Here is an 11,125-nt window from a genome sequence, read left to right as displayed (position 1 = left end):
TGTGCGTTTTTATTTCGTGACTTTTATTTTATTTTAATATATTAAAAAAATACAACTAATTAACTATTAATAGAATTTATTTAAAATATATATTGCACTGATGATGACTTTACGTCGAAATAGATCTATATGCATAACTTTAATAATAATATAAAAAATAAACGATTATAAAAATGGGATCTTGCTTGATTAATTTTAACAATTAAAATCATAAACGATTATAAAATGGATTTCAACATTTTGAATAGACTTAATTGTAAAGAACTAGTTCAAAATATTAGAAAATCAACCATAAAACTTGTTAATGCTGAATCGTCGGTGGATTTTTTGAACAACTATATATATATATATATATATATATATATATATATATATATATAGTTTGGGACGAGGCCTTCGTTGATGCATATTTTATTAAATTTGTATGCCTACTCTGCGTTCAAAAGTTTTTTGATAAGAACTTCAACACCACGTAGTTTTTTGCATTCGTATTTATTCAAAATTATTATATCCACTGTCACCCAAAACCATAAGCTTAAACTAATAATATACTACAATACTAACCGTACGTCAAGCCTGATCATTAGAAACCACAACAACCACACTAGCGACAGTCTTCAGAGAAAGAACGTGGAGTAACAATTTATATGCCCTTAGCCACACAGTGTTTATGAAATCTTATATTGGACACACTCAAACAACTCTCTTAAGAAGACTCACAATGCATAGACAGAACGGTGCAATCAAGGATCACATGTTGAACGAGCATGGCCAAGATCGCGTGCTACACTGGTAGCTGGTACTAAGATAATTGATTAGGAACCACATCCAATAAGGCTGAAAATAAAAGAAACCATATATATACATAGGAACAAACCAACCAACAATAAACAAACTAATAGCTTTGACCATACTTTTCAGATGTTCTCTCAATATTATATCTCCCCACTGCGTATGAATGTGGCCCGCATTGGTGATGGCACAACCCAACGACATAGCTACTTGCCTAGATTCGTCTCACCTTATGTCAATCAAGCTAATGGTGTCACTTGTAGACTACCGACATCCGTAGTGACGTCGTTGGCGGCTTTGTTTGATACTGATGTTTAGCCCTTCCATGTGTCCATCCATGTATGCAGATATAATATTTTGACAATTATTATTCACGTATTAATATATATTGCACTAACTTTCAACGATATTTAGGCTATAAAACAATATAGACGCAATATTAGTGTTATATAGGGAGGATGGGGTACGTTGAGACATGGGGTACAGTGAGACAAATTAAATAATTGTTAAGCGGTACATAATTTTTTTAGAGTTAACCTAATCTGTACTTTAGTAGGACCGGTAGTTAACAATGTAATTTTCTGCGACGAAAATCGTGAGTTGCGTTTTTTAATACTGATTTTTTATTTTTTGACAGATTTCTAGACATGTTAATGTTTGGTTTGGAATGTAATTGTTAAATTGTTTGTAATGATACTGTGATCACTCCTAAATGAAAGTTTGACGTTTCAATAAGGAATCATAAAAGTACATGAAAGTTTGACGTTCATATAGAAGCCAAATTTTTATTCCAATTGGTTTTGGCACTACGTCGAATAATTATGTCAACGACTACATAGAGACAACAATGATGGGGCACCTTGAGACAATACAAAACTGATGTTAAACATGATTTCTTAATTAATAGAATAATTATTAAATGATTATATTATTATTATAATAATTGATTTGCAGACAAAAATGAGAAATAGGATAAGAAAAACCAGCAATGTCATGTTTTCGGAAGAAACCATGTTTCGTACTGTAGACGAAGTAATGGATGGCGGGGTGGTTCTTTACAAAAGGTAGCCCATTTTCATGGTTTGTCATTCCAAACATTGGCTCGCTATGTCACAAAAGCATCAGCTGCGCATCCTGGAGAAATTGTCAAATTCAAACCAAACTATCCAACTCGGAGAATATTTACAACAGAACAGGAAAAAAGTCTGGAAGATTATATCTTGACAAGTTCAAAAATGATGTATGGAATTTCAACAAAAGACTGTAAAAAATTGCATACGAGATAGCCAAAATTAATGGAATTAGATTTCCAACAACATGGAAAACTGAAGAATGCGCAGGTTTAGAGTGGTTTAGGTTGATCATGATGCGGCATCCATCTCTTTGCAAAACTCTTATACTTAATTTGGTTATTAAGTATTTTGTGAAATTTTGAAATAAAACATTAGTTCCTTCCTTGACCTGTATGTGGGATATATTTTAAAATAAAAAATTTCTCCATTTTGCAGCATTTTGCATTTTTTCGTCTCAACTTACCCCACCCCACCCTCCCCTACCAACTCCTTTCTAAACACACCTGTCTTTATTGGTTTTAAAATTTTATAAAAAATTGTTGATATTTAAAATTTAACAATAAATATGTCTAATTATTTAATTTTATGTTCAATTTTATGTTTAACCATATTTTAAAGGTACGTTACATTATTACACTATTATTATCAACATTCAATATATAATTTAATTACATCTTAATATTATTTTATATCTTCCTAATTTATCTCATTTCAATGATTTTAATATTTTTCAAAATAATATTCAGCTCCGATGATGGCTAAATAGCCGAAACAGCGCTGTCAGCTGACAAATTTCATGGATATTTTGAATAAATACGAATTCAAAAACTACGTGGTGTTGAAGTTCTTATCAAAAAAGTTTTGAACGCAGAGTGGGCATACAAATTTAATGAAATATGAATATATATATATATATTTATTTAAATTTCTGGTAAACTGCTGGTAAATTGAAGTTTGACCACGATACGCCAATTTTGTGTGATCTGCACAATTTTGAGTGATCTTAACTGGTTGACGATTGATAAGAGGATAATTTTTAAAAATGATGTGATCATGTTCAAGGCTTTAAACGAAATGTCACCAGATTACATAACTAATAAATTTATCAGAAAAGGGACATTTAGTTGCTACCTTCGGCCAGATGATACGAATCTCTTAGCGGTGCCAGTAGCAAGGTTACAGATTGGATCATGTGATATTGCAATTGCCGGTCTCACTGTCTGGACCAATCTCCCTGCATCACTAAGCAAACCTGGGCTTCATCTTGAATCATTTAAAAAAGATTTAAAGACCTTATTATTTTTTTTGAAGTTGCATTGAATTTACTTATTTTTATTTTCTTTGAAGTTGCATTGAATTTTATTTTCTACTTATTTTGTTTGCCACGTATATAATTAAGTTTTATTTTTTGAGAGCGCCTGTGAGAATATTGAATAGGCGCTATATATATATTGTCCTTAATAATATATACATATTTTTGAGGTTCAAACTGTCGTATATACAGTTATTAAGAAATATTATCGCCGTAACGATTCTATCAACAAAGAAATTACTCACACAAAGAAACTGTGGAATTTAGAGTTCCTTTGTTAAAAATACTATAAATACTAAATGAACTACATATAACAATATCACAAACTCTATTGCAATGCTGATGGTAATGGTTACCGGAAAAAGCATTTACGTAAAGGAATATATGAAAAATGCAGTTTAAAATAATTAGAAATTTTATTATTAATTTGAATAAATTGAAAAATATCGATAAAATAATTGTTCGAAAAACTTTGTTACAAAATCAACAATGCAGAAAATGCGGTGATATATATATAATAGAGTTCGCATATAACAACTAAATTGTGTTGCTTTGAAAAAGAGAAACGATTTTATTAATAAAAAATAATAAATTAATTAAATCAATTTAGCCTTAATTAAATAAATGTCGTACCTGAAAAAGAGAAACAACAATTAAAGCTATTATATATAATAACCAATATTAACTAAGAGATAGAAGAAATATTCAGAATATCCAAATAATTTCAACTCAAACAAAAACTTAAATTTAATCTGTCAAACGTTTCACAATTTACACAATAACGTTGTACACCATAACTCAATTCATAATGAAGTGGAAATCCTTCATTACATCTCCCCCTCAAAAGAAGACTTAGATTCATCCGGCACAGGAACAAGTTTTGTAATGTGGAAAAGATTGGATTCAAACTTTTTGTGTCCTGTATTGATTCTATAAATTGAGTTTGACAATTTTTCCAAAACCTGGTAGGGACCAATTTTTAATTCCTTTAGTTTTTTTCTATTTAATGAATTTCCGTTTTCAACATATACCAATTTTTCTATTGACAAGTTTTATAAAATCGCTTGAACTTTTAGTTTTTGAAGTCAAAATATATGCATATCGTGTGAAGTGGTCTACCAGAAGATGCAAATATGTTTTAGTTGAACGTGAGCCACCAAGTCCCCCAGTGGTATCAATTGATATGATTTCAAAAGGTTTTGTAGCGGGGCCTAGATGGTACATTAATCCAAATTTATATTTTGATCTGGATTTATTTTTTATGCGGATTTCACAAGTTTCGCAAAATTTTTTTATATTTTGTGTTATATTTTTTACTATATACAAGGGTTTTATTTTTTTTCCATTTGTTGTATTCCTATGTGACCATATAAAATGTGTGTGTTTTCTATAATTTTTATACTAAATTCCTCAGTCAGTAAAATCTTTTCCGTTTTTCCCACCTTTTTGTAATATACTGTGTCTTTTAATGATAGTCGATTTTGGTGTTGTTTTATGTCTTCGTTTATTTCTTGGTCCTTTTGAATGTCTTCAAGTGAAATAAAATTTACAACTTTCAAAATATCTTCTCAGTTTTCATATGATTCCAATACAGGATTTCTACTCAAACTGTCTGCTTCTATATTATATTTTCCTGGTAAATATTTTAATTCAAAATCAAATTGTGACAAATAATACGTGAGATCACCTAGTTCTTCATCTGGTCTAGCTTTAATATTCAATTTTTCTAAGGGTTTATGATCAGAGAAAACCGTGAATTTTTTTCCCATGAGCCAATGTTGCCAATATTTTACTGCTTCTTTTATAGCTAAGCACTCCAAATGAATGGCATTTTTCTTTTTTTTCTATCATTTAGTTTCCTTGAGAAATATGCACAAGGCTTTTTTTCTACATTATATTGTGGTTGCTTCAGGACAGCACCTATACCCTGTATACTAGCGTCTGTATAAATGTGTATTGGTTTGTCTGGATCAAAGATATTTAAAATGGGGCTCTTACAAAGTAGATTTTTTATTTTATCAAATGATTCTTGACATTTTTTCGACCAAATAAACTGTTCATCTTTTTTTAACAATTTATGCAGTGGCTCTAATATAATTGATAAATTAGCTACATATTTTCCATAAAAATTAATTTTACCCAAGAACCGTCGTACATTTTTCCGTGTTTTGGGGACAGGAAAATTTTTTATTGCAATTAAATTATCTTTCAATGGAGTTACTGTGTTATTTTTTATTATATGACCCAAATATTTAACTGAGTCTTGGGCAAAGTTACATTTAGAAAATTTTAATCTGAATCCTTCTTTCAGAATCGCATCCAATAGAAAGGATAAGTGTTTATTATGTTCTGTAAATGATTCAGAAAATATTAAAATATCATCTATGTAATTAACAGTGAAGTCTGATAGTCCGTGTTTCCTAATGATACTAATCAATACTTTCTGAAAAATTGCCGGAGATGTTTTTAAACCATATGGTAAGCAGGTCCATTGAAAATGATTTTCTTGAGTAACGAATGCAGTTTTTTTTCTGTCTTCTATTTTTAAAGGGATTGACCAGAATGCAGAGTTTATATCCAATGTTGAAAAATATTTATAATTCTTTGTTTTTACCATTAAATCTTCGATTAGCGGAAACGGATGTGATTGAGGAACTACGATTTTATTTAGGCCACGAAAATCTATGCATAATCTACATTTTTGTCCTTCTTTTTTATAAGCCAATGTTACTGGAGCTATAAGACTCTTCAATCAAATTTTTCTGTAATAATTTTGATACTTGCTGTTCTATTTCTTTTTTATCTTCAATACTACACCTGTATGGTCGTTTACTACAATATTTATCTACTTTTAAATCAATATGGGCTTCTTATCCTTTCACCGTGCCTATGTCGTACTTATTTTTAGCAAAAAGTGTTTTATATTATGAAATTATTTTATTAATTTCAGATTGTTGCTGAAAGTTTAGATGGTTTACTGAGATGTTGAAGCATATCGTTTTTATATGTTCATTGAATTTACACTATACTTTATTAGCATAGAACTGTACCAGTCCATGCACGTTTCCTCTAAAAATAACCTCAAAGCCTCAATTTTTTTGTATCTTCATCGATTCCTAAACGAGCACATTCTGTTTCAAAAATATTCATCCATTGAGAAACATTTGATGTTTTTCTTGAAAATTTATCTATTACAAATGTTTTCGTTAGGTTTCCTATATGTTGAGGTTTATTTATTTCCTTGGTCATTTCTGTAAAATTCTCCAATATTTTTGACAGTGTTTCTTCAGAAATTCCAGTCGTAGCTGTCAGTTTCGGTGTTTCCGCAGTAATTTCCTCTAGTAAATACTCTAGTAAATTTCATTTAACTGCATATTTCCATTTTCATCTATATAAACATTTCTTATTTCTGGTGTTAATGAAATCCATACTTGTCTTTTTTCATGTCTTCTTTGTAATGTAGTTTTTACTTTCAGAAAAGTTTCAGTCTTCATAATTGTCTCATGAAATTTTACCGGCTGAAATTTATCCGGAATTGCAAATATGCGGTTGTTCATATCCGTAATTGAGGTTATGCATATTACATTTGTTTTTGGATCTTCGTTCGATTTTACTATGAATTCAAATTTCAATTTGTCCATGGTTCAATAGCTGTAGAATTGTTGTTTTATAATAGAGTTCGGTATATAACAACTAAATTGTGTTGCTCTGAAAAAGAGAAACGATTTTATTAATAAAAAATAATAAATTAATTAAATCAATTTAGCCTTAATTAAGTAAATGTCGTACCTGAAAAAGAGAAACAACAATTAAAGCTATTATATATAATAACCAATATTAATTAAGAGCTAGAAGAAATATTCAGAATATCCAAATAATTTCAACTCAAACAAAAACTAATTAATCTGCCAAACGTTTCACAATTTACACAATAATGTTGTACACCATAACCCAATTCATAATGAAGTAGAAATCCTTCATTACATATATATATATATATGTATATATATATATATACACACACACACATATATATATATTATATATATATATACATGCTGTTTAATAATATCACAGAATTGCATGCGTTGTTCAATTTGCAATTAAGCTTTTCAATTTTCTTACGACGAATTTCAGTTCATTATCAAGTTTGTTCAGTTCATAAACAAATTTTTTATTCATGTTTGCATTTTCATTTAAATATTAAATGTTAGCTTTTTCACGGTTTTGTAGCGCAATAAAAGAGAAATTTTATCAGGCAGTTATAAAATTAAGAAGACAAAAAACCAAAAAAAGGAAAGTATTTATATTTCACATAAATACTTTCATTTTACACGATTTTATCCTAACATTTCTTAACGTTTGGTTTCTATCCTGTCTTAAATTTCACTGGTCGAATAAAATCAAAAACGTCGTTGTTTCGACGTTCGTGTGATCTAACGTTTTAGTGCATTAAAATGTAATAATATATGAACTCTTTTCATAAACCATCCATGCTATATGTGTAAATTATATTTCATATAATTATCTATGTTTAGGTATTCTTTGAATTTCTATTCTGTGCTTGTAAATAATGTTTCATTACTTTGATATTATCTTATATATAATTGCAAATAGCACGAGGTTATATTTTATTATTGTTGGCTTTGTAAACGATCCTGGAATTTAATTTTTCTACTTAGATATATAAATCAGGTTATTCGAAAGCAAACTTATATATGCTATATAAAGCGTAAAAATTTCATTACATTCTGTTCAGCGGTTTAGGAATCATAAGCTTTTATAAATAGATAATCATAATAAACAAAATAGCGGACCTCAAGGACGACAAAGGTAAGTTAAGTGTTTAATAAAAATACACAAACTGGCTCTTGAGAAGTTTAAAGTTTGTAAAAAAAAACTAGTAAAAGCTAAGTTAAATATAAACAACGTTTAACAAAAACTTTTAATTATAAACTAGAGACGACTCAATATTTTTATTTGCTTAAACAACAAAACGCCTCAACGAGACAGTTTCACTTTTTATCCAATTGTTACTTTACGCTTTATAGGACATGTTCGTCCGTACTGGTCAGAAACGACGTGTAGGCGGTTTATTCATTAAAAATGTCTACTCATTATATGACAAACAAAATGTTATGCACGTGCCAGCCAATTTGTAACAATGCACGGATCCACAAAAAACATTTTTTAAAGCAAAATGACACGATCCTGACAAGGGTAATCTGATATATTCTTTTCTGTTCATCTAATGAATACTTCAATGCAATATGGTGTATTTATTGATTTCTTTTTGAATAATATGTTCTTGGACTTGGTGATTTAAACAACATTTGCATTTCTTTGAGAACTCCAAAATTCCAAATGGGCTCACCACCAACATTCGTTTTGGATTGTATATCGTTGTAATATGACTGTTCGTTATTTTGGTTTGACTGCAGATGGATATCATTAAACAAATCTTTCGGAAAATTAGTTTTTGTACCATTAGATTTCTGTTATAAATTATTTTATATGTTTCAAAATATATATTTATTATTAATATTTTGAAGTGAACAAGCAAAAGTTTTTAATTTATCAACAATTATAACACGTAATAATAAATTCATCATCTAACAATTTAATCATCCGAGTCGCTCATACTTTTTAGCTTATTTTTTAACCAATTTAATTGTTAAAAAGGTTTTTAACCAATAAACCGTTAATAAAAAATAAAAAAAATTTTCATGAAATCGTATACGTTTATGCACCCCAAAGCAATTTCCATAGTTACTACATTCATTTTTATTAATTAAACTACAGCAATCATGGTCTAGGACATTGTTAAGATACCATTTTTCTTAAGTTATAAAAAAAAATTTTGCGCTGATTTTTACCGAAATATTTTTATTGGGGGTGCATTTTGCACCCCTAATAAACATTTCAATATAATAACAAAAATTTATTATTGCTAATAAATTTTATTAATTATGATGAAATAATATTTTAGTAACATTTGGCTATCAGTTTCACCTTTTTTTGAATGTCAGTCATTTTGTTTTATTTGCATTTCATCTAACACTAGGTGACATGGCTAGTTATTCAACAGCTAATTAACTCTCTTAGAATGATTATGCAGGAAGATGCAGAAAGTGATGAAAACAATGTTACAGAAAATGATGCCAATAGTGAAGATGGAAATTATTTGCTAGGATTAGGTGCTGATTCTGATACTGAAGATCATGTGTCAGAGGAATCTGATGAATCGGAAGATGTCATTATATATGATGAAAAGCCGGTAAATCCACCTTCTACAACAGTGACTAATAGAGGTAAGGTAGAGCAAATGGAGAAAGAGGAGATAGAAGCAGATTATGTCGTGGAAGGGACACACACGGTACATCGTGAATTAATCCTTTTAATATCCAGTACTTCTTGAGCTAGCGGTTCTCTGACAAAAATTCCAACACCATTTTTGGCCGTCTTTTGACCATTCCAGAATAGTTTATATTTTTCTTTGTCTGAGTTGACATGACAGACACCATTCGATTTCCATCGGGTTTCCTGAAGCCAGCAGATGTCAATCCTTCTACGCTCGAGCATTTCTGCGATTTCCATGCTGCGGCCAGTCAGTGATCCAACATTGAGCGTTCCAAGTCTAAGTACCATAGAGGGGCCATTCTGAATTTTTCTGCAACATCCCTCCGCTATTGCATACTTCCCAGAGATTCTTTGCACCCCTTGACCACTTAAGGCCTGCTGGGGACTAGGGGCCGTTGTTTTTCTTTGTGATGGCACAGGAATAATTTGGGGAAAAGTTTTTACATCCAGACACCCCTCCTGACGACAACCACCAGTTATAAGCGGTGGGCCTAGCCTTTTGTTCAAAAGCACGCAAGGCAGCGTGGATGCAGTTTTTTGTCATGCCCAGGACCATACACAAGTTGTTGTAGTTGTTGTGGTAGTTTTTTTTTGTCATTAAGGAATGACAATATGGATCACAAACAGATACACAAACGCAAATCATCATGATATCTATCATCACACAAGTGCAGATACAAAGGTATGAACAGAAAGAATAGAAGACCAAAAACTAGATGGAAAACTGTTTCGAGCGTAATTTAAAGAAGACAAAACTTTTTCATCCGTTTACTAAAATTAGTAAAATTAGCTGTTAAAGTTTTTAGAAACTATTTAATTATTTAAAATATTGTGCAAAAATATGAATAAAAAAATTACTTCGATGGGAGTAAGAATCGAGTTATTTTTCATAAAAGTAGCAAGCTCATGATCGTTTAAAAAGCTTTTAACTGGATTACTCATCAGTATTTTGCAATTTGACACACTATCAAAATTTACGATCTGATTTGGACAGATGGGTTCTTTGCACAGATTAGAGTCATCATCGAAATAAAATGAATCTAAAATGCTCGCTTCCTTATTTTCACCAATTTCGTAATTTTCCAAGTAAAAATCTTTTCGAGTTTCTTCAACTTTCTCTACATCATAATTGTTACCACTAAGTACTGGTATGAAATTAAATGTTTCAACGATCAATATTGAAAATTTAGTTAAAAACAAGAATATATATTACGTCAAATTGTTTTAAGCTAATTTATATAAAATACAATTTAAAATAACAGCCGTAGTTTATAGGTGAAGTACTGACTGAAAAATGAACTGGTTTGTGATTAAATTTGCCGTAAATGTATTGTGGGTTTGTCAGACGTTGAGCAATAAGCCAACAAGACTAGATAAGATATGTTGAGCAATATTGATTGATTGAATAATAGATAATTCAAAAAAAAACTAGATGAAAAAGCTAATGGGATAAAGGAATAATTAAAATGCAGATGCGAAAACACTTTAGTTCTACAGAAACAGCAATATGGTACGTGTTCTGAATTGTTTGTTTTCATTGACAAATAAACGTTAACTTAATAAAAATGTTGCACATGAATGCAGCATT

At 30.0% G+C, this 11,125-nt stretch overlaps 1 protein-coding gene across 1 annotated transcript; it reads left to right on the top strand.

Moving 5' to 3' along the window:
* Positions 1-8,283: 8,283 nt before the first annotated feature.
* On the top strand, positions 8,284-10,281 carry HELRODRAFT_175819 (hypothetical protein; the record flags this gene model as incomplete). Its single annotated transcript, XM_009023203.1, has 5 exons — positions 8,284-8,397; positions 9,242-9,553; positions 9,727-9,784; positions 10,014-10,099; positions 10,207-10,281. 5 exons carry the CDS (start codon positions 8,284-8,286, stop codon positions 10,279-10,281), a joined length of 645 nt encoding a protein of 214 aa, XP_009021451.1.
* Positions 10,282-11,125: the final 844 nt, after the last annotated feature.

The sequence above is a fragment of the Helobdella robusta genome (assembly GCF_000326865.2).
Source record: "Helobdella robusta unplaced genomic scaffold HELROscaffold_35, whole genome shotgun sequence".
NCBI classification, from domain to species: domain Eukaryota; kingdom Metazoa; phylum Annelida; class Clitellata; order Rhynchobdellida; family Glossiphoniidae; genus Helobdella; species Helobdella robusta.
This window is presented reverse-complemented; position numbering and strand designations above follow the sequence as displayed.